The following is a 25839-nucleotide window of genomic DNA, read 5'->3' as shown; positions in this document are numbered from 1 at the left end:
GTGTTTGCAATAGTTTAATTTACCAGCTGGCCATCCGGCGACTATTTCGAACGCTGCCTGACAACAGTTTAATGTTAATTTGTTCTTATGCTGTTTATTAAATGCTTGCCACTGAGATACCACATTCAGATACATTACACCGTCTCCAATCTGACCATTTGTAGTTCTGTGCCCTGAATGCCACACCAAGTGACAAGTACCATCATTGTTATGAGGTCTCCCAGCATTGAACCTGCATGTAGCCAATAAAAATCACTAAGTAAGTTCATTGATTTAGTCTTTCATCCTTTTCTGCACAAAAAGCTTCAATCTGTGATGACATTTAGTATTGTATCACGGATATATTTTTACCATAACATAGATGCAGTGATGATGCATGTTACTTTCGGGGATATTATTTTCTGGCCTTGTAAGCAAATTATGACATGTATCAGAATTCCAGAAAAGCTACAAAAATCCTGTTGTTTTTATCTGAAGTTTTATTTCTCTATTTCCCAGGATCTCAGACCCATACCACAAAACGCACTTGTTTGTGTCTCTATATGTCTTTACAAATACACACACACACACACATCATATATGTTTAAAAATAATGTCATCCTTATTTGTGACAGTCTGAATTTCTAGCTTGACTGGACACTTGAGGAAGTAGGAGAGAATCTCTTCAGTGTACCCCCACAAGAAGTACATCTTTTGTGCGTTGATGTTTTGATACATCATGGTGGTGATGGTGATGATATTATGTCTCCTCTTGATGATCACTTCCGAGGCTACCAGGGTGGGAAATGTGCCCTTGATGAATCGACGAATGAAGATATCCTCCACAGTTGTCTCTGATTTACGACCTTCACCTTTCAAATTACCTGAAATGATGCATATGCCACAAACATGAAGTGTGTTGATTGCTTTGTATTCAAAATTATCTTTTTATAGTGAGTGAGTGAAGTTGGTTTAACATTAGCAAAGTATACAACTTGATGGATGACAACTTCCTGTATGTTGCTTAAACTGAAACGCCTGCTGTTAAATGAGGCAGTAATATTCCAGATAAATGGTGGCTGTCTGTAGATAATGAGTCTGGACCAGACAATCCAGTGCTCAACAGCATAAAATTCGATCTGCACAATTGTGAGTGAGTGAGTTTAGTTTTACGTCGCACTTAGCAATATTCCAGCTATATGGCGACGGTCTGTAAATAATCGAGTCTGGACCAGACAATCCAGTGATCAACAACATGAACATCAATCTGCGCAATGGGGAACCGATGACATGTGTCAACCAAGTCAGCTAGTCTGACCACCCGATCCCGTTAGTCGCCTCTTACGACAAGCATAGTCACCTTTTATGGCAAGCATGGGTTGCTGAAGGCCTATTCTACCCCGGGACCTTCACGGGTACTGCACAATTGTGATACAATGATGACTCAACCAAGTCAGCAAGCCTGACCAACCTGTTAGTTGTCTCTTACAACAAGCATGGGTTGCTAAAGACCAATTCTAACCCAGATCTTCACGGACAAACAAACTACTACTACATAAATTCACACTGCACTCTCTATACTCCTGGGGTATAATTGAGGTATTGTCAAAACCAAATGGGAACTTAAAGCATGTACTTCAGACTGGCAAAGCTTTTGAGAGGCCAGTAAATTTTATTTTATTTCCTTGGGACTGAGAGTTTTAAATACTGATCGGACATTAACAACTGATTTCCATGAAACCACAGATTTTCATGAAACCAATAGCCTCCGTTGCACCATTAAGATCCAGGAAAACGACTGACACTATCCTGGTGACATAACTGACATACATGGCACCATGGATATCAATAATCCAAAACCCCACTAACCTCCCCAAACCCCATTAATCTCCTTGACACCTACTTGTGTTCCATGTGTTCCATGACTTGCGGACACCTATCATTTGAGGAGGATTGGCTTCTTCATACGTCAAAGGTTTGTCTCCCTTGATGGATATTTTTGGAACACCAGACCGGATGTTTTTACACACACAGGCTGTTGTGGTTACACCCCTGATCTGTAACTCGGCAAGCTTGATGAGGCAGGGCACCCGATTTCGTACCTGGAAATTGAGTAATACAGAAATAAAACCCATCCTTTCAAAAACAGTCATGTGTAATATGTCACTGCTGAAAACTGACATTATTCACAAGATACAAAACACTGAGCCATCCAACAAACCTGTAGAGGTTGCAGATTCTTTGAATAGAGTCCTCCTTGGGGTACTTTTAAACATTTAAATGTTCTTTAAATTCTTGCGACAGTTGTAACTATATTTTTTCAATAAAAATATGTACAGAACAAAAAACATCGTTTTTGTCTTGTGAGACCACCCCTACAGGGCCCCTGACCTGTGGCAGCCAAGAGCAGGTAACTCTTCAGACTATAGCCTCCAGCAAAACACTTCCGATCTGTAAGCAATACAGACAGAATGTGGGGTGGTGGGTGGCCGTACCCCAAGGAGGACTCTATTCAAAGAATCTGCAACCTCTACAGGTTTGTTCGATTCTTTTTCATAGAGATCCTCCTTGGGGTACTTATAAGCATAAGACAGACTCCAAAAGACTGATCTTAGGGAGAGGCATTCTGTCTGCTCATAAACCTGACAGAAGATGATAACCTTCATTACAAACTGAAAGTAACAAGGAATCAAACTTACCTGGTCACGTGACCTTTCTGTGCCTTGCGGCAGGGGTGCAGACCAGGGCCAGGCTAGTACACAGTCTAACCCTACCATTCTATGAGAAAGCCGTAGGGTGCCTATAAAAAATTGCCTTAGACGTCGCCTCAGCCCTAACCGAATGAGCTTTCAAACCCTCAAGGGGCGTACGACCTTTCGAGGTGTATCCCATACAAATGGCAGAGACAAGCCACCTAGATATGGTCTGCTTTTTCGCCGGAAGGCCAGCCTTGCCACCTAGATATGGTCTGCTTGTTCGTCGGAAGGCCAGCCTTGCCACCACCATAACAGCAGAACAATTCATCATTCATCCTAATGTCTTCTGTTCGTTTGATATAAGTTTGATATAAGGGTCTTACGGACATCTAAGACGTGAGCACGTCAAAGAGAGGTACCGGGCGGTGAAGGCTGCGTGAAAGCAGGGAGCTCAACAGGCGCCGTTACGTGAAACGTGCTTTCTCTCTTAGGACGATAAGTATCTCTCAATCAAATGCTCACTCTGTCTTTGTGAAACACCGTTAATTCAGGGTTGGTGGACATAGCGTGTTTCTCGCCTACCTGCCTGCCAGAAAATACCCCCACAAGAAAAGCAGTCTTCGATGTCAACAGCTGGAGGGACAGAGCCGACAGATTGTGAAAAAGAGGACTGGACAGCCAATCAAGAACAACTGGCAAGTCCCACGGGGGACTAATCCGCCGGACAGACGGACGGATTCTGTCCACGCCTGCAAGGAAGCGCTGAACTAGAGGGTGCTGCCCCAATAATGCACCATCGACAGGAATGTGGAGGGCAGAGATTGCCATGGAGTAACCTCTAACTGTAGAAGCGGCCAGACCAGTTTAGATTGTAAAAACTCCACACAGATACTAGATCTGCAGGAAAGGGATCGAGAATCCCCCTGTCGACACACCAGCGCGCATAACAGGCCCATCTATCCTCATACTGAACGTTCATCGAATCCCTCCGCGAAGCCAGAACTGTGTCTGCAACTGGTGCAGGAATTCCTTTCGCATGGATGCGACTCCGGACAGCGGTCAAGCCACCCACTGAATCCTGGGATTTGGGTGTGGCGCTCCGTTCTGGGATAGTAAGTCCGCTCGAAAGGGTAATAAAACAGGAGGCTGAGCCAGAAACCTGAGAAATACCGGAAACCAGCTTTGAGCCGACCAAAGCGGTGCCAGAAGCACAAGTAGCCGAGCCGGTTGTGTGGTCAGCTGCGAGAGGACTCATGAGATCAGAGGAACTGGTGGGAACGCCCACAGCACTCTGTCTGTCCAATCGAGCAGAAAGGCGTCGTTGGCTAACGCTTTCGGATCCGGTATCCTAGAGCAAAACACAGGAATCTGATTCGTCGCCCCAGAGGCAAACAGATCTACCTGGAACGACCCGAACAACTGGGAAATATGTCTCAATAGTGCATCCGCACGGACGTTGTCTATGCCCGTGAGATATACGGGGAGCACCCGAATGTCGAACTGGTCGCACCACAGCAGAAACTGCCACGCCTCCTGAAGGAGGGACGGAGACACTGTGCTGCCTTGCTTCAGGATATATGTCATAGCGGTCTGGTTGTCCGTCTTTAGGCGAATCACTTGACCCCGCATTGACTCCACAAAGCTCTAGAACACCTGGCGGACTGCTCTCAATTCCAACACATTGATGCGTAGGGTAACTTCGTCCTCGGCCCAACAGCCCGAGACTGATAGTTTCCCCAGGACGCCCCCTAGCCTGTGAGGGAGGCGTCCGTTTGAATCGAGAGGGAAGGTGTCTGCATCTCTAAGCGGATCCCCCTGAACAGATTTCCGACTTCCGTCCACCACCACAGGTGAGGAATCAACCAAGTGGGAGTCTCGAGAACAGTCTTGTAGCTCTCCGAAGGGGACCACAACTGGGCTAACGCCTGTTGAATGGGTCGCATCCTCAACCTCGCACGCCAGACCACGTCCACTGTAGCCGCCATAGTGCCCAGCAAATGAGCCAAGTTCTTGCTGTGGCCCTGGGGGACTCGAGAAACTGAAGTACCGTTCTCTGAACTTTGACGATGCGGTCTGGGGCTCGGGAAACAATCAGACCTGGCTAGCTGAGCCGGAATCATCATAAGTTTGGTGAACACCCTTGGTTCTGTGGAGATGCCGAAGGGCAGTACCCTAAACTGATAACCCGTCTTCTTGTTGACCTTCCGGAACCACCTCGATGATTGCCTTGTCCAGTAACGACTGGATCTCGGCACGGAGAACCTCTGCTTTTTCCCGGGAGAACGGCACCGGCGTGTGCCGAATCCCTGAGAAGCGTGGAGGGTCTTGCTTCCACTGTGGCATATGGCCATCCCTGACTGTGGACAGGACCCAGGGATTTGAAGTGGCTGCCTGCCATTCCGAAAGGAATAGTGACAGCCTGCCGCCTACAGGGACTTCTAGCGCAAGGCAATGTACCCCCACATTCGGTAGTTCTCCGCCTGCTTGTGCGGGGGACACCAAAGGCTCTGGACAAATGTTTAACGGGAAGCCGGGGCAGGCTTCCCTTTGCCCTGAAAAGGCTGCTGTTGCTGTGACTGCTGCAACGCAGGCCCCTTGCCTTTGCCCTCTTGCTCCGTTTGTGTTGCAGTGGAGCAGTCCACTTAGCACCTTCCTTCGCCAGCGTCGAAGGGTAAGCCAAAGCAAGAGTGGGAGGCCGTTGGCAAGATGAGGAGGGTTGCTCTAACAAGGGCTTAGAGTCCTTGAAAGTGCTAACAGCCTCCGCGGCCTCCCGCACAACCTGTGCAGTGCCCCAGGGAAGAGGGAAGATCCCAACCTGTAAGGCAGAGCTAGGAGTGCCTGCTGGGTAGCGGGAGAGTACCTGGAGAGTACCTACACAATTCCTCGAAGGAACGATAGGCGGACCTCAGCTCTGGAGCGGCCGTGGAGAAAGGCGGCAGCCGCTGGCCCTGCCTGGCCGAGGCCAAGAAAGAGGAGGAGGACCCCCCTAGGGTGACCGAGGCGTACACACACTCGTCCACCACCGAACAGTGAATCCTCATCCAACTGATACCGGCGGCTAATCTCCGGGAGATCAAAGCATGACCAGGTACCCGAAAGGAGAGGATTCACTAGGCTAGGCACTAGGCTGCCTGCCCACTGTGGCACTAGGCGCGCTCACCGCAGTTGAGCCGCCGACACCGGGCGTCGTTGCCCCACTTGTCCCACGGGACAAGCTGGGGCCGACTGCCCTAGGCAAATTTGACTGAGAGCCCGAAGCGCAGGATGGCTGCCCAGAGGGAGGAGCGTTCTCCAAGCCTAAGCCCGGGCCGCGGCCTCCCTCAAGTGAACCACCATGGCCGCTCAATGAAGATTGGGCGTCAAGTTCCTTTCGGAAACCCGACAGTGCCGAATCTATCATTGATTGGACCGAGGACATCTGTTGCTGAAACAAGGCATTAATGGAATCAACAGAAATTAATGGTGTTTGAGAAGTAGGGGTTGGTGCAGAGGATACAGTGGCAGGAGAAGGGGAAGGGTCCCTAGACACCATGGCCTTCTTAGCTGACCCCTCCGAAGAGGAAGCTGCGCCTTTCTTTTTGTGTGAATGCTTGGACGGAGGGTCCTGAGCCCAAATATACCCCCCCGCCTTAAGCAGGTTGGAGTAAAACAAAAAGTCAGTATGTCTTGACTTTCTTGTCTGGGGGATAAATCCCGCGCACACATCACATGACTGGTCATCATGGTGACATTCAACCAGGCGCCTTAGACATACGTTGTGAATGTCCTTGGCTGGGATAGCAGGATTTAAACTGCAAAGCAACCTATAACCCCTAATGTTGTGTAATGTAACAAAACATGCATGGGCGCAAAGCTAAATAAACAAAACTACCCACGTAGCTAAGGTAAAAGCTAAGTGCCACTACACCATAATTTACGACCAATTTATACAAATTGTAGTAAATATGGAAATAATATGGAAATAGTATTAATAAAATACATGAAACAGTATAGCTGACAAATGCTTACTTTAAAAAGACCGCCCTAAAAACTTTAAAGTTTTGGCAGGAAAAAAGCTTGCCTTCCACCATTATGCCAGCCACGTGGCTACCACCAGGGACAGCAAAAAAGTTACAACATTTTGACAAGTAAACTGTAAAAAATGATTCCTAAGGCGCCCATGCGTATATTAAAGAAACCATACATACAGTTTGAGTCTCTGAGTTACTCATCTTAGTACTTGTCTTGTGTTTCTTAGAAGCAAGAATCTCTGAATCGCTGTAGCACGTCTTCACAGGCGGGCGACAGAAAAGCAAGTGTTTTGCTGGAGACTATAGTCTGAAGAGTTACCTGCTCTTGGCTGTCATGGGGCCAGGGGCCCTGTAGGGGTGGTCTCACAAGAAAAAGAGATGTTTTTTGTTTTGTACATATTTTTATTGAAAAAATATAGTTACAACTGTCGCAAGAATTTAAAGAACATTTAAATGCTTATAAGTACCCCAAGGAGGATCTCTATGAAAACGAATCCAGCTATATGGCGACGGTCTGCAAATAATCGAGTCTGGACCAGACAATCCAATGACCAACAACATGAGAATCGATCTGCATGATTGGGAACCAATGACATGTGTCAACCAAATCAGCTAGTCTGACCACCCGATCCCGTTAGTCGGCCTCTTACGACAAGCATAGTCGCCTTTTATGGCAAGCATGGGTTGTGGAAGGCCTATTCTACCCCGGGACCTTCACGGGTCCATATTTTATTGAAAACTATAAGTATGCAAACTATGACACAGAGTAATGAAATCACAGATACATACATGCTCTGTTACATATTATTAAGGATTTATTACACATTTGAATTAACTCCTAAATCCTTGTCTACTGCAAAGTTTATATTTGTTGATTTCTTTTGGTACGATTGAAATTTCTGAATCAAATGGTCATAACACAGAAGCTGAACTGCTCAAGAAGCCAAAAAGCCAACACATCCTTCATTCAGATAGGAGGAAAAAGTGGAAGCAATACTGAGGTTAAATTACTCTGCATTCTAATGTCTCATACACTGAGACATTTGAACAGAGTAACAAATCTACTGTGCTTGTAAAACTACTGCCTAGAAACCAGTTACCGCCTTTTTCTAGCGTCTCATTACAGCTTGACAAGTATTAGATGAGTCATGACCTGACAAATGACCCCAATTTGCATATATGGGAACGCCCTCCAGAACATTCTATTTGAAATGAGGGGAAACAGCTCATTGTCTATATAATGAAAAGTTCAAATGGTGTTGTAATTATCTTTTGTGTGAAATTTTATGCAAAACCATAAAGAAATATTGCTTTGGTATTAAAAACACAGGTTTACATATTGGTCTAATTTTCAAAGATGTTTTATGAAAGTTACATCCCCACGATGTCAATCAAGTGACACACACACATTAATATTTAAGAGAAAAAAGACATATTTTTTGGAAAAACAACAAATTTGATACGATATGATCTTTGCATGTGCTGTAACAATGAAGTGGCTATAACTGGAACGCTGTGATAACTAATTGCTGGCCAGTATAGTAGTTATAATAATATCCTTGTGTCAGGAGTTTTGACAATGTAAGAAAAAACGTAACTTTTATCTTTAATATCACTCAAAATTTTTATTTTGCTAACCTTGAGTGATAAAGATATATTCATCAATGTCACACAAGAATATCATTATTTTCTGCAAAAGGAGTGCTGATAACATCATATCTGCAAATCTGTAGCTGCATGCCACATCCAGGTCTTTCGAATGTGTTTTTGACTATGAGCCATACTTTTCCCTCTGCACTGCGAAGGAGTGTTTTGATCACTTGGGTTCCTCTTTTATACATAACCTGTCACTAGCAAATGACTAGTCTTGCTGAATTTCGCTCGCCAAGTTTGTTATACAGGCAACTGATTTTGCACCTGAAGTGGTATTAACAATCTTGGTTAAGTAATATTGATGTTTATTTGCTCTTTACACCATTTAACAGTAACTGTTAAATCCCATTCCCCCATCTCAAGTAATATTTATTCATTGATTTATCCAAGAATTATTAACAAAACCTAACATAACAATTACTAGAGGACTCACAAAAGGAAGTAATAAAACCCAAATAAGTGTAATATATAGGGTTGTACTACTTAGTGTTACATCTGTTAATCTGCTGAAGAAAAAATATGGGGGAATGGAAGGAACCCTTTCCAACTTAACTTTCGGATTTATTATGATGTTTCAATATAACGTCTCACGACAGGAATTAACTTTGCATACGCCCTACCGATGAAACTGTTTGCGCATTCTGATCGTGCATGTACTTTCTCGAGATAGCGCTAACAATGCAATTGTTGAAATCACCAGAACATAAAATTCTGCTTGCTTTGGGCAGTGTGAATACATAAAACGGATGGATGGTAATTAAGCTATTGCCAAGTCCTTTCAGGTCCGAATAAGGAAAGCAACTACATCTTATGAGTTCAACTGTAAAATAGTGTAAGAACGTAAAAAGACAATACCATGCTGCATTTTGGAGCTTTAACCAAAATACGATTGACCTTTGGTCGTGCGCTTGCTGGATGCGTTTTAAATTTTGTGGTGCTGTATTCTAAAGGTGCTCCGTCGTTGCTATGTTAGTTTTGATTAGATGCCTCTGCACACTCGTTTTTTTTTTAGGAATAAATGAAACTGTATTCGTATATGAAATAGAAGAGCAGCTGAAGTATTCAAATCGCCATAATATAGCTTCAATTCAATTAATAGCGTCGAATGAGCAGCATCAATAATTGTAAACATTTATTGGTTGAAAACCGGACAGTCTGTCTAAAAGGTCACCTCAGAGGCGATACCGTATTGCTAATGTCCCTTATGCTCGCCACGCAATAAAATTTACACTAAATCCCGTTACTGTAATTTGTATGCCTGCAAGAGGGTTAGGTGTTGTTATTGGTCTAACAACATTTCCACAACACACCTGACACAACACTGAGGCCATGCTGTCAGTTCTGCGATCATTTTCTGCACTCACAACATTTCCAAATGTAAACTGACTCTTCACTGGATAGTGGAAACAAATCAACCAATTGCTGTGCTCGTTTCACTGGCGCAGGAAATACGTCATGAGCACGTAGATGCAGCCATTTTGTGTCACGTATTTGCTATCGGAAAGATAGAATACGCTTAAATCCGAGTCCTCTTATACACTTACATTCAGGTCCTATATTCTTTAATATCAGGTCAGAGAGACAAGTAAGTACAGGATCTTATTTTGTATAGTTTCCGTTATTTACATTTCATCTTTCAACCACCTTGCGTCCTATTTTCGACGTGGATTTTGAAATGAATTTTTAACATCTTTTTTGCCTGTCATCGTTTGATTTAGGTTACCTTCACCTTTCCATCAACAACTTATATAAGTTAAGAACAAAATCTTAAAAGTGTATACTTTAGGCCTAGTGTTTTCCCACTGAGGTCGTACATGTTCTGTAGCCTGGACGTTGCCGATGCCATATGATACCCTACTGCGTGTTATTTTGTCACGTTGATCTCTCAGAAGTGGAGTAGATTCTGGCTATTTTTACTTTCCGTGTTATTAGATCATGCAACACGAAGTGAGGTGTTTGTTGTTGAGACCAAACATCATGGATTCGCATGAGTTCGTTTTTATGAAATGATGGTGTCAATGAGTGATGTTTAACCTACGTGCCAACAATTGAACATATGTTAGTTTGTTTGAACTTGATTATTCCTGGTGTTAGTTTAGAAAACTTTGCTTGAAATGATTGAAAAACAACGAGGGCATCGAGGAAATATCTACTGGAACGAAATTGTAGAAGTTCTGTCCGTGATATGTTTTGCATGTCAATGTGAATGTTATTGTTTACAAATAAATATATTTCGTTGGATATAACATAATCATAGTTTAATTGATATTTCAAAGTACTACAGTTGTCAGTGAGACTCCATGTCATTCTACAGTTGCCAAACCATTGACTTTTTAGTACAGCGGAAGCTGTCTAAACTGGCATCCATCTGAAGATACATGTAGATTTTAGTTTGGACAGCAGTTGAATTGTAGAGCTTGCAAGGTTATGTACAACTAGACTTGAACATTGTTGGATCACATTACTCTCACCCATTGAAAATGCAATATACAAAACAAAGATTTTAGATCATATTCTCTTTTATTCACACATTTTCAACACATTTGTAAAACGTCAGACTTCTTGGTTTGTTTGTTCACAACCACATGCTCAGGCAGCTTATTTCATGCAGAGATCTGTAATTACCAGCTGCCAGGTTACAGAACCTTAAAGTGATGATAAATGTACTAGCCATTGATGGGACTGCGATTTTATACCCTTGTTGACAACCTGCCATATTTGACAGCTGCTTATTTACACAGATTCCATTTAGGCAAAAATGGTATCTTGTCTCTAAACATGACAATTAGAATTAGATCTATGCAAAGTCTGAGATGTCAATACAGGGCACCAGATAATTTTTCAACAATAGCAGTAGTACTCTTTATTTTTTTCAATACAGGATTACTGGAAAAACGTAAGAGTACATTTTGAGTACTGAATAGAATCTAATGGTGCATCAGTAATCTTGTGTTTCATTTCATATATGCACCACAACATTGCTACTCTTGTGTATACAGGTCAATAAACAATAAAACAATACTTTTTTCAATACATCTGTAAACGACTGAGATTGTTCACCATTTCTGTGATGTGTATCTGCTGCGTTTTCTAAGTTATTTCCTTCCGTATTGTGCTTGTTTTATATACGTCCCTTATCTGGAGCCTGCTCAATATCATGGACAATAAACTTGTATATTTTAAATAAACAATCATTTTTTTTCTGATGTAAGTATCAGGTAGAACAACCGACCTGACTGACAAGTGCATTTATTATTTGCCCATGGAAAATACTAGCAGTGTAACATTATCATGGCAATGTGACACTTGTGTAATACCGCTAGATGCATGATGTCATAACGCTTCACAGTTATGATGTCACAATGGTAATGGTGCTGTCACAACAGAACTAGACCCAGCTTGACTCTGAGAGTCCTTACCCTGTAGACACTTTCTGTCTATTTATGTTGGCGAGAAATTAATAGAATACTAAACATGCTTGTGTTTAAATACCATGTTATTAAATTCGTGAAAGATTTAGTATCAAACTCACTTTCACTGGTTTGATACCATATCATTAACTCATTGTATATAAATGGTATCACACAGAAGGTCGTTTAGTATCCTCTATGCATCAAACATGTCAGCATTTTTGTGCTGGATGGCAAGTGACCTAGTTTAGATTCTTTTATCACACACATTTAGTCATTGTTAGATTACTTGAATATGTGGTTTGTTTCTGTCAGTTTCATAATTTTGAACTTGAAATGAAGAGGTGTTCCTCTGTGTTAGCTGCTATAGTATTTTAAAACACTAGAAATTTCTAGAACTCACTTTTTTAGTCTTGAAATTATGCTTAGCGTGGTTTCGATGGTTAGTCTCTATCATCTCAAATTGAAAGTATATATGATCTTACTCATTCTTAGTATGTACATCATGTGGAGTCACTGTGTGGCTAAAGCATTAGCTTGTCACACCAAAGACAGGTTCAATTCCCAGCATGAGAACATGTTTAAGAACTTGAAGCATGTATCATGCATTATGCTTTAACTGAACCAGATATCAGCAATTTTGTTTATGTTGAATCACTTTTGTTATGTAGAATGTTATGTTGCAGTATGTTTTGCTTGTAACAATGGGGCACATTGAGAATAATTATGCATGATGATTGTCAGTCAGTATCCATGTTCATCACCCTGTTTAGTCATAACTGGACATTCTGATTTCCATTTTCAGACAGTTCAAGATGTTCACCTATTTATGGGATATGGTGTCAGGTGTATTAAATTATTTAGGTAAGTATTAACAAACATTTGGTACCTTTTCAGGAAGTACCTGCTTTCAGTGATAATTAGTGTTTTGCAAGGAAGGTTATTTTGGGAATTAAACAAATAAATTAGGTGTCTTGAGATAATATCCTAGGGCACATTTACACTTCAGAATCATGGGCTGAACCTCTGTTTCCATGGTACTTTGGTTAGACTGGCATTCTGTCTGACAGGCATATTAGAAAAGAAGACTAGGGGGGCGGGGCCTTGCGGGGCGAATGTATGGAGTCTTAATATCCACCTGAGTTCGAGGGATCTCCTCTTTTGGATGGTGCTGACAAGTTCAGGGTCTCCTCTGAGTTGTGCGATGATCTGATAAGAGAGATCTGATTTGGGTCTGAGTACATTTTGAACAAAACCGGTCACCCCCCTGCTACTGACAGACAGTGCCTATCCCACAGACGGGGCGCACCATCAGTTTCACAGGCATGTTAGTATCCAGGGAGGGAAAAGTCAAGGTTCAATTCCCTTGGCTGTGGCTTACCAGGTGTTGTTACAAGATGGTAGAGATGACACAACTTTATGGATGATCAACGTCTTTATTTTAAGAATTGCAGTGTTTCGGTATAGGTTCTTATACCGTTTTCAAGCATATGGGGGAATGATGGTGTACACCAGTAAATATACACAAGAAAAGATATCAATAACAAAGGTGAGAATCATGGGTAATCATGCTTGCTGTTTGTAAGTGTTTTGACAGTGTCCCAGTTGATTTTGTGTTGAGGAAATTTGGTCATGTGTTTGTACACACAAAATGATATTAGCCTAAGGGTGTGATCTACAACATGAAGGTCGGGGGTAGAATAAGCCTTCAGCCATAAAAGGCAACTACGCTGGTCGTAAGAGACGACAAATGGGATCGGGTGGTCAGACTCACTCAGTTGGTTGACGCATGTCATCCGTTTCCAACTGCGCAGATCAGTGTTCATGCTGTTGATCAGTGGATTTTGTCTAGTCCAGACTCAATTATGAACAGACCACCGGTATATAGCAGGAATATATTACTGAGTGCGGCATAAAGCTAAACTCTCTCACTCAAGACACAGTTGATTTGAGTCCTACTAAGTATCCTAAGCATAATCCTTCAGAGACAGTTGACAGGTGTGTATTCCATCTTATACATATGTAACAACACTTTAGCAATGTTTTAAATTTAGTGTTCTTTAGATCTGCTGCTGTAAGGAGTTAGTGCACAGTCCTCCTTGAACCTTTCAGACAAGGGTTATGTCACTCTCCTTTTAATTCAGTTTTAACCCCTATATCAGGAGTACTTGTTTTCTCTCTTCTCGCACTGCATTGTATTTCATCTATTGCTTCAAGTGAATGTCATTGCTACCTATCCAGGCTTCGGCAAGAAATCAGGCAAACTAATATTTCTTGGTTTGGACAATGCTGGTAAGACTACGTTGCTTAGCGTGTTGAAGGAGGGGCACCTGACCCAGCCTGTCCCAACACTCCATCCTAGTAAGTACAGAATTTTTTAGGAGAGATGGTCATGTTGCATGATAATTGCTAAACCCATGACCAAAATGTGCTAATATGGCCTCCCTACTAAGTAAGCATGTGAGAAGCCGTTATGCTTGAGTTTGTAGCACTTTTAATTGATTTGTGTGAAAAGTGTATGTCCTTGTTGTCATAATCATGATTAGATATTTTGAGTACCATATCTGACTTAAAACCCAACTGAAATATGTGCAGAACTAACGCACATGCATAGATACTGGATGATTTGATCTTGAGTTTGTCAAAAGGAGTCATGACTGCTTATTTCTATGTGATCATGTGCATTCAAAGTCATAGTCGAAAAGGAAAGAGTTTATCGTGTGTCCTTTCTAAAATATGCTTTTCTTTGTATGATTATAATCAATCATAAGCAGTTAAGATATAAACATGGCTATCTTTTATAGGACAGTCAAATTACTAAGGGATGAACTTAGTCGAAAACCATTTGATACTGGAGGGTGAACTTAGTGAAAAACTATTGGATATTTGAGAGTAATTTTTAGCTGAAGACATCTTCTTTTAATAATCAGACCATTGAAGTATTGAAGGTTTTGGTTATGAATGTTTGTGAAGATCTCCAACTAAGATTTCGCTTACTTTGTATTTAGGATATATAGGGTTTGTCTTGGTTTGACAATGTGATTAAAATTTGATACATGGGTCATGGTAACATTGACTGTATTACTGACTTGGACATTCTTGATATACCAGAAGGGAATGGTGTATTATGATTATCTAGGTACAGCTATTTCTTGTTCACTCAACATGCCGAAAGCCTCCCTTTTCTGCAGGCTAAAGCTTTTTTGGGGTGTTTCTGCTTACAGTGGAGGTGCACTGGTTCAGTCGACTCTTTAGCTGTTTATCTCATGCTCATTTTGGGTTCTGTTTTTCTAAAATATGACTAATTGTTAGGGTCTAGTCAGGGATTTCCACAGGTAGATATAATTTCCTGTAATGTTGACAGAAAGAGATTAACAACAAAGAAGTTATTTTGTATTTGGTGAAAAGACCCTGCAGTTTAATGTGTATGAATCATGGAGGTTGACCCACTAAAGAAATGTCATGTTTGCATTCATGTCTATTTTGGCATGAAGTCAACTTGTTAGCTCACTACTTCAGCTGCAAGTGAACGCTGTGTCCTTGGCACATGTGTCAAAACACAGCTGTTACTCTCTTTCCATGTATACATTCTGACCTGTTCATCCTCGTTACAGTATCTATCTCCGGCTGGGATCACCTAAAGTAGTGATAGTTAGGGAATGAAAACATGATGTGGCATTTTGAATATACACGTATCCACTATTCCATCTAAATAAACAAGACTTTAGTGTTCAGCTTAGTGACATGAGCTAGGATTTTAAATTACAGTAACTAGGTGTGATGAAATGGTGTGTACCTGTTAAACCATCGTCACACCACTTTGGGATGTGTGGAGTAAGTCAGTTAATATTTATCGTCACATTGGCAATATTTCAGCCATATTGTGATAAGAACAATTAATTATGAAATTATAGATCAATAAAATTAGAACATATAAGCCTGTTGAGGAAAGATGTGTAGAGCTTGGATTTGATGTTAAATATAGGTTGTGCAGTATGCGTATTTGAGCAGACTACCAGGGTTGTCATGAATCACAACTACCTTGGGAATGTCTATCAGTAGTGACAGTGCATTGACTATATGTATCTATTCATGGTTTCGATTCTGTGTGGATTTTTCAGAAGTGTTATTTATGGCTTTGGGTTGCAAATACTTACTGTGTATGTGAAGCAGAATGCTAACATTTTTCCATAAAGCTGTCATTAGGGCCAGATGGAACATTCACACAGATTGAACACAAACTGATATAAGACAAGAATTTCTTTTAGCTTGTTTTCATGGAATACAAGTTTAACACAGGCACAAATAGATGTTTCGTCTTGAGACTGAAGTTTTTTCAGACTAGCTCATTTTCACTGACACAGCTTTTGTAGACATACAGCAAAGGTGATGTGATTCTGTGATAATAGTTGATCTCATTGTGTTGAGATGCTCTCATATCAGCTGGTCTCCGTGAGGTGACATGAAGCTGTCATATCTGGTGGTCTCATTGATGTAAGTTCATGCTATCATATCTGATATTTCCATTGATGTAACCTAGTACTGTCATATCTGACGGTTTCATTGATGTGACCTCATGTTCTTATATCAATGAGGGGACATGAAGCTGTCATATCTGGTGGTCTCATTGATGTGACCTAATACTGTCATATCTGGTGGTCTCATTGATATGGACCTGTGAAGGTCTGGGGTAGAAAAGACCTTCAGCAACCCATGTTTGCCATAAAAGGCAACTATGCTTGTCATGAGAGGTGACTAATGGGATTGGGTGGTAAGGCTCACTGCCTTAGTTGACACATGTCATCTGTTCCCAGTTGTGCAGATCGATGCTCATGCTGTTGATCACTGGATTGTCTGGTCCAGATTTGATTATTTACAGACAGCTCCCATATAGCTGGAATATTGCTTGAGTGTGGCGTAAAACTATACTCACTCACTCACTCATTGATATGACCTCATGCTCTCATATCTGGTGGTCTCATTGATGGGACCTGCTAAGTTTTATCTGTGATAACTGATGGTATGATTGTATTTTGACTATCATTTTTGATGACTGCAAGGACAAATGTTTTTTGGGTAGACAGTTGATAGCAAATTATTCTAAATGAAGGCCCATTATTAATAACGTCAAATTACACAGAAATACACATTTTAGTTAATTATGATACTGGTTAACACTGACATGATGACACTTGTATTTAATTCATAATAGCCATGCCATTTTACTTAAGTATTACTGTATGACTTTGGATTGATACATGATCTTATCATGTTTCATGTTGTTCAACATTTGTCCTGACAAAACAGGTGTTTGTGATACATTGAATCATTGCTGAATTTTCACACCTTTTGCCTCGAGGACATGTAATTCATGACCACATTGACATCAGAATGATGCTTGGCTTTGTTATAATGCATTGTTCCAAATTGAGAAGGAACTTGAGGGGTTCTTATTGAACTCAGGATTTACTGATACAAACTGGTACTGGTACAAACCTGAAGGACCCCTTGACCCTCCTGTACATATTTCAAATTGAACGCTGGGCTCTGCACCTGTGTTTCTGAACCATGAGGATGTGTGTGTGTATTTGTGTTTTCTATCATCTTCATCCCATGGTAAGTATGATGGAGATTAGTGCAGCATGGGTGCATTTTGCCAGTGTTTAGCATGCTGTTTCTTTTGTTGTAGGTTTATATAAAAAGTCTGGTAAACTGGTATTCCTGGGTCTAGACAATGCTGGCAAGACTACCCTGCTTCACATGCTCAAAGATGACAGAATGGCACAGCATGTTCCCACCCTGCATCCAAGTAAGACCCTAACATCACAAACAGCATCCTTGAGTAGCCGCTGTACGATAAGATAAATATAGCAAGGAACCTTTTGCCACCAGACCTTTGTATTGAATTTATTTTCATATTGCAATGCCAAAATGATTGTTCAGTGAATGTTCTGTGGTCTGATGGTTGAAGGAGGTTGCTGGACTTCAGCATACTGTCTCCAATACACTGGGATCATCTTGCAGGATGAACATGCTAAGGGATGTTGGCCCTCGCTTTGTTCTGAAGAAAATACCATCCATTTGGGGCTGTTAGTTGTAGCCAAGTGGGTAAAGTTTGTGTATCACACTATATGCCTGTGTTTGATTTGCCAGGAGGGTATCCCATGAGTGAATCCCATTTTGGTTGCACCTGTCGTGTTATTGTTAGATACAGAATGGAGAAACACTCTCTCATTTAGTGCTTTTAAGGCAAAAATAACCGTTTAATTTATCAACGGCTGGCTCTGATAGGATATTAATTTTGATTGTATATCCGTGCTTGTATGTAGAGGCATTGATATTAAACTCATTTGCAGTGGAAATTGTAATCTAGTAATGGGAGAGCTGAAGCTGGTGAACTAGCTAGTATGGTGGATAGGTCCAGGGTATGGATCATGACAGTTGCAATGAAGTTCACTAGGAAAAAGCACAATGTCATGTTGGCTGTCTTCTCATTTCCAGCGAATAGTATATGTATTTTAGTACTTGATGTTAGTTTTCTAAATGGGTGCATGATGTTCAGCTGTGAAGTTTAGAAAATTATGTCTTGAGAGCAACTGCATGATTTGACAATATGATTAGTAGAGTATTATCAGGATTTCATAAATGCAGAATTGAATTTAGTCTTCATCTAGATATTACAAGTGTTTAGTAAGCTATAGCTAGGCAGCAATGTCTTTTACTTAAGTTCCTTGGTCCACCAATAATCAAATCTAAATACACCTTGTAAACATGCAATTTACTCCTTGTGACTTGGCTATATTATTAGTATTACAACATACGGCATATAGTTACCAAGACTACAAGCCATTCAGACCACAGTTACCACAGTTACATTATTCAAGCTTCTAGCTGCATCACAGTTTTTCTGACCACATACGTTACACTTGGTAAAAGTTGATGGGAATGTGACAGATGTTATAACCTGTGCATGTTTTGTGCAACTGACAATCTAACCAAATATCTCTTCCTAATTTTTAACCAGTCACCTGAATCACTATCTGTATATAACATTCATAACTTACTGTGATCATGGATAGCACAGTGTTCTTTGGCTGTACAGGTTGACCCGTGAAGATCCAGGTTAGAATTGATCTTCAGTAACCCATGTTTGTTGTAAGAAGTGACTAACAGGATGGTCAGGCAAACTCACATGGTTGACGCATGTCATCATATCCTATTTGCTTATATCAGTGCTCACTTTGTTGATCACTGGATTGTCCGGTCCATACTGTGTTATATACAGACTGCTGCCATACTGCCATATAGCTGAAATATTGCTGAGTGCAGCATAAAATTAAACTCGCTGTACAGAGTGGTTTCACTTAGGAAGGCCAGGTCATCTTGCTTGGTCTGTCATTTTTATTACCATGCTTGTGTCATTGACAACACTGAGAAATGTTTACATTTTGGGATATGTTTTAGATTTCAAACATTACGCTAACACTTTGGTGTGATCATATACCTAAACATTGTTTGTAGGGAATAAACCCAACTCACTATTTCAGTGAACATCCTTTGATGCTTATGGAGAATTTGGTTCAAGTTTAAGACCATTTTTCTTTTCTAGACTTAAATATTGCCTCATTGCTATGGAGAATTCTATAAGTAGGGAAATTATTTTGTTTGTCCAACAAGAAATCTGACACAGGAATCTACTACCTTTACGTCCTAGTTGCACTAGAACAGATGTGTGTTCTGCATGTTTGACTAATTAATGCAGCCATGCATGAACGACTAATATGGTTGTCTCGTATTCAGTAGAGAAAGAGAATACTTATGTGGCTGCAAGATGTAAAAATGCCAGCATGTGTTTGTAATTCATAAACTGAGTAAACTCTATTAACAAGGTTGGCTTGTGTTACAGTAATTAACTGACTGTTAATGAATTGTCACCAGTGGCTCCAGATGTTCATTTCATTAAATATTTGTTGTGGTAACAGTCTCTGAAATAACGTCATGACATGCAAATGGTTCATGACATACATGTTAAATATAGGTAGCTAATAATGGGTATAAAACACAGATGCCGACCTCTACCATTTTATCGTACTCACAATGAATTTTAACGTCAAACTATGCCAATATGATTCCTCTAGAAAACCTAGGAAATTTGAATAGAATGCATTAAAATTGGGATATATAGACGAAAACATATGTTTTCAATGATGAAATATGTTTTTGGACTTCATGTACCTTCCATTCATCAGATTTAATGACATATTTGAACCAGAATGATTGCAAGTAAGAAATGTGATTTTAGCGAAGCTGATTTCAATACCTTGTGGAAATAATTTAACTACGTGACCATAGTATCATTAATTTGTTTCTCAGAATCCAACATGATTTTGTTTGTTTAGTTATGGTCAAACTGCTAATTTTGAACGTTGAAACTACTATTTGCAACACTTTGGGGTTGGCGTCTATGGTAAAATATGATGTGTAGAAAAATTACATTTTTGTCTCTATTACAATCGTGTATTTACCTTTGTCTCAGACTTTTGTTAATGCTTGTCGATTTGCAATACTTCTGTCCTAAAAATATTTGATTATGGATGTACGATGTGCATTATCTGTATATGGTCAAGATGCAGTCTGGAAGCTATTTTACAAATATGATTGTGTCTTTTTAACAGCATCTGAAGAACTCTCCATGGGTGGTATGAAATTCACGACCTTTGATCTTGGTGGACATAAGCAAGGTGGGTTTGTTCGTGACATAAATATCTTTACTGACTATTAAGAGTATTTACTGTTGAATATGTTTGAGTTTCTGTACAGATGTATTCATAAAGGTCATAAGACCTTGCGTTTCATATTTTGTTAGAACATAGCTATTCTTCTCTTCAGGTTGACTTTGTGATAATATCTTAATAGCATTCAAAAAGGCATGTAAAAAAAATCCCCAAACACAGTCTATAAATATGTTCCTTAAGGCACATAAGTTAGTAGTTCAGAGTTCTTCCCTAAGGCATGGAGAGTATGATCGTTGATTTGAACCCTGAATTATTTCTAATTATGTTTCTTTGCTACTCTGCAACATATCAATTGCTTCCCAAGTGGTTGAAGTGTAACGCTTTGTCACTGTGAGCTTTGTCCACATCTAACATGGCCTGATATATCTGAAGCATGCTTGAACATGACTCTCACTGTGTGTGTACGCCCTGTTTACAGCCAGAAGAGTTTGGAAGGACTACTTTCCTGCTGTTGATGGAATTGTGTTCCTTATTGATGCCTTCGATAGAGACAGATTTGCAGAGGCCAAGTCCGAACTTCATGTATGTACCACTAGAATCTTTAAACAAGCAGGCTACATTCTGCTGAAACATCACACTGTCAACCATCATGAAGCAGCATAAAGTATAGGCATATTTAGAGAAGTACCGTACTTTGGTTTTGACAGATTGTAGAGAGGAATTATTTATAGGGTAATGTTCATGATATAGTATCAGTTCTACTGTTGTAATGATCCCTTATAAGGTGCAATGAGATTGGATCAGGTCTCCAAGACATGATTTAGCTGTTTGTGTGTGAGCCAGACAAAGGAAGACTATGCACAAATGACCAATGACAAGATCTCAACTGACTCCTAACAATACTGCTGTTACCAGTATCAAAAATCCAGTTGGTTGTCCAGACTTTCCTACTTGAGGGCTGTTTGGCTTTGTAGACCCAAGACCCGTGAAGGTCCCGGGGTAGAATAGGCCTTCAGCAACCCATGCTTGCCATAAAAGGCGACTCAGCTTGTCGTAAGAGGCGACTAACGGGATCGGGTGGTCAGGCTCGCTGACTTGGTTGACACATGTCATCGGTTCCCAACTGCGCAGATTGATGCTCATGTTGTTGATCACTGGATTGTCTGGTCCAGACTCGATTATTTACAGACCGTCGCCATATAGCTGGAATATTGCTAAGTGCGACATAAAACTGAACTCACTCACTCACTCACTTGTAGACCCAAGAAGGTCCCATGGTAGAATATGCCTTGAGCAACTCGTGCTTGCCATAAAAGGCGACTATGCTCATCATAAGAGGAGACTAATGGGATTGGGTGTTCAGGCTCCCTGACTTTCTTGACATGTCGTCGGTTCCCAATTGCGCAGATCAATGCTCATGTTCTTGGTCACTTGATTGTCTGGTCCAGATGTGATTATTTACAGACCGCCGTCATATAGCTAGAATATTGCTGAGTACGGAGTAAAACTAAACTCACTCTCTCACTGTTTGGCCTTGTAATAGATCACATTCTTGTTAGTGAGTTTTTATTTATTTAGTGAGATGTAGTGTATGTTAGGCTGGTATACATTTGATGTTTTCTGCTCGCAGAGTTTGCTGTCCGATGAGCAGGTGGCCCATGCTCCTGTGTTAATACTGGGCAACAAGATAGACAAGCCAGGAGCTGCCAGTGAGGATGAGATAAGGGCAGTGTTTGAGCTGCATGGACACACCACAGGAAGGGTATGTACAGGGATATCCAGATGTTGTCCAGTTATGCCCATTACCTGGCTTCACAAGACTTAACAAGTCTTGGGACAAAGATTGTTAAAACTGACTGTTACATCAGATTATCTGAAATGTGCATGTGTGCATGTGTATTTATTATGCACGTTAAATTTTTTGTTAATGAAAGAGTTTTTAGTGATTATTGACGAAAATCATTATTGATAACATCTTCCATTAATAATTATGAGGAAGTAAAGTTAAAGTTAACAGACAAAGTTACTTCTTAATACATGCACCGTTTCTATATTATGTCTATGATGCTGGCTTTGTTCGTAATCCATTCATAAATGTGTCCCCAAACTTCTTAATACATGCACCGTTTCTATATTATGTCTATGATGCTGGCTTTGTTCGTAATCCATTCATAAATGTGTCCCCAAACTCAAGTGACAATGAAAAATGTTGAACTTTTTCCAGACTTCTTTAAATGATTTTGCTGAAAGTTACTTATCCATTATTTATAGTAATGACTTTCTTGGACATGCAGTTTTGATTGTTTTTTTCAGGGCCAGGTATCCAGAGCTGACCTTCCCTCTCGGCCAATGGAATTGTTTATGTGTAGTGTGTTGAAGCGACAAGGGTACGGCGAAGGCTTCCGGTGGATGGCCCAGTACATCAACTGAAACTTGTGATTTCTAGGCAATATTCATTATGTGGCACGTTAGGGATGGGTTCCATCGCGCCCTGGACAATGTCAGACTAATGATTCCTGAATTTTATAAGCCTATTTTGAAATTTGCATCTGTACATATACATTTTGAATGGTGGATTATATGAGTGTATGCCAACAACAGTGGAGTGCCTGGAACGTTGCTTACTATTGTAACATTCAAATACAGTCACTTGCTGCGTCCAAGATTCAGATTTGTCGACATATGCGACAACCTCCACGATGCAGTGAAGTGCTGTTTCTCAGCATGAAGAACTAGCATGGACTTGATGTAGTGCTATTTGGGAGGAGCCAGTCTGAGACTCTGTAAACCACTGTTTAACCTGACTTTATCGAAGGCTTAAGAGATAGAAGAACGAATCAAATCTTGAAATGGTTGTGTTAGCCATCCGATTCATAAAGTGGAATAACACAAGCTAGTTTTCTACCCTGTACCATCTACGACTAATTGACATGATACATCAAAGGATTTTAACATCTGTTTTATTTGTGTACATTGCTGTATGTATGGTAAATTCTTATTTGCTTCCTAAGACTATTTATTGTAGATTCTTGTAAATCCTCTCTGTTTCTTGACAACATGTCTGTACTATAGTCTGTTCATCATCAGGACTTGCTGTCCTCTCAATAAAGATATATTTCCATGTTCCATGTGTGACTGTCATGTCGAGGTCAGCCTTCACAGACTTCACAAGCTGATGGCATTTTCGAGACTGTATGATACAAAATTGTTTACGAGATTAAAACTTATTAAAACAGCAGTGTTTGTTGCAGTTTTGGCTGCATGTTTTTTGTTATAAGAAATTACCAGTTTGCTGTGAATGAAACTAACACTGCCTGTTGGCTTATGATGTCTTATGTATTGTGTCAGAGGATGAAAGTGGGGACTCACTGCCCACAGATTATACAGTGAAGAAAGAAAATGCAGGATAAGGGGGAAGGTGCTGGGCATTGTTTTGCTAAGTTGGTGTAGCAGGTTATTCCACAAATCTTGTTCCACTCTTGCAGTGAGATATAATATACAGTGGATACAGAACATTCATTTTAATAAGAATTTGACAAGAATCATATAGTTCCTCGTATTATAATTCATGATTCATGGATGCCTCGGGTTGTTTTGTTATTTATAAGGAGTGAGTAAATTGAGGAATGACTACAACATGAGTTACTGAAGACTGCTCAGGACATACTGGTCACCCAGATGTCCAGATGTCCTGATCTTGACCAGGTAATCCGATGTATCACTGGACGATCTGTGTTGAGTTTCAACACATTCTCATTTTAATCAACATCAACAGACATGACTATTTGAGACCTAATGTAATTAGGGAGAAGACAGACCAGACGCAAAGGAGTATCAACGTACTTCTGGATGTCAGGATTCCAAATGCACCCTCTCCTCCCATTCCCATACCAAGTCGTCTAGAGTTGCAGTGCACAAAATGGTGATTGTTGTTCGATTCCTTCTTTTGAAATACCTGAATAGATGGAATAGTGACTGACCAATTTACTGGCATCCCAAGATAGTAGCAAAGGAGGTACTGAATTTACCTTGCCAGCCATTTTAGAACGATGGCTATTGTTATAAAACGGAGACGCACGTACGCTAATGTTTTTAACTCCTATTACATAAGGCAATGACCTGGTGTTGCCAACGTAAACCATGATATCAGTTTGTTGCGTAACAAGCTCATCAGTGTATTTACGCGTGAGCCCAGCCCATTTTGTGAGTAAGTGAATTTAGGTTTACTCCGCACTCAGCAATATTCCAGCTATATGGCGGCGGTCTGTAAATAAGTCTGGAGTCTGGACCAGCCAATCTAGTGATCAACAGCATGAGCATCGATCTGCACGAATGGGAACCGATGATGTCAACAATGTCAGCGAGCCTGACCACCCGATCCCGTTAGTCGCCTCTTACGACAAGCAGAGTCGCATTTGATGGCAATCTTGGTTTGCTGAAGGCCTGTTCTACCCCGGACCTTCATGGGTCCCCATATTGTAAGATCAGTAACAGAATGTCAGCCTCAATGGTTGCTGAAAACAGTTGTTAATATTGTTGAAGGTAACGTCAGATTTATGAGTGCGCAATCTCCTTTAGATAGTGGTCATTGGTAACATGGTATTTTTTGGATTATACTCTCTCAGCGAAGTAAGATTCGTGTACTTTTAGGGGTTGAGTCACACCTGCACTTTCAGTCTGGGTCCCGATCCACAAAACGTTCATAACTTTACGACCTGTCGTAACTCAATAGTTTATCGTAGTCCTACGCATGTGGCGCTACGAACGTTTTGAGGACAAGGACCAGTGCCCTTATTCTCGAAACGTTCGTAGCCTTAAGAATTCGCGACTTTGATCGTAGCCAGTGTGTCAAGAATGGGCTGAAGAAACAGATGTTTCGAGAATAGCTTGCCAGGCACCTTGTGACAGCACACAAGGTCACCGATTTAACCCACTCAGCCGCATATGACCACTTTCTCAAATATAACAGATGTAAAATCACATTTGGTCGAAGTGAATGGGAGCGTTTAGTTTTGCACAAATGTTTTGTTTTATGTACTTAAGCGAGTCTAGATCAGATAATTTAGTGATCAAAAACAGGAGCATCGATCTGTTTCAATTGGGATACGATGACATCTGTAAATGTGGTTGGTGAAAAACATACTTTCTGACATACTTAGGGAAACCAAGTTTACTTTCACATTGCATTTATTCCATATCCATGATAAAATACTAGTCTTAATTTTAGTACCCTTTTATTTTATATTTGCCCCATTTTACTGTCTGTTACCTACAATTTTTAAAAACTTTTACCAAATACATATACATGTATACATATCCACATTTCCACACATTCATCATATGTGAATTCTCATGT

The 25839-nt window shown here is 40.6% G+C and overlaps 2 protein-coding genes across 2 annotated transcripts; one reads left to right on the top strand and one right to left on the bottom strand.

The window, feature by feature from the left end:
* LOC137284527 (small ribosomal subunit protein uS3m-like) lies at positions 1-9744 on the bottom strand. Its single transcript, XM_067816361.1, has 3 exons — positions 9649-9744; positions 1883-2081; positions 1-863 (listed from the first exon to the last, which is right to left on the bottom strand). The coding sequence occupies exons 1-3, from the start codon at positions 9667-9669 to the stop codon at positions 574-576; spliced, it is 510 nt and encodes a 169-aa protein (XP_067672462.1). The 5' UTR covers positions 9670-9744; the 3' UTR covers positions 1-573.
* On the top strand, positions 9743-23604 carry LOC137284525 (small COPII coat GTPase SAR1-like). The gene is made up of 7 exons (XM_067816358.1): positions 9743-9923; positions 12554-12612; positions 17438-17557; positions 20424-20489; positions 20962-21065; positions 22114-22245; positions 22797-23604. The coding sequence occupies exons 2-7, from the start codon at positions 12564-12566 to the stop codon at positions 22911-22913; spliced, it is 588 nt and encodes a 195-aa protein (XP_067672459.1). The 5' UTR covers positions 9743-9923; positions 12554-12563; the 3' UTR covers positions 22914-23604.
* Positions 23605-25839: the final 2235 nt, after the last annotated feature.

Source organism: Haliotis asinina, chromosome 5, assembly GCF_037392515.1.
Source record: "Haliotis asinina isolate JCU_RB_2024 chromosome 5, JCU_Hal_asi_v2, whole genome shotgun sequence".
NCBI lineage: Eukaryota > Metazoa > Mollusca > Gastropoda > Lepetellida > Haliotidae > Haliotis > Haliotis asinina.
This window is presented reverse-complemented; position numbering and strand designations above follow the sequence as displayed.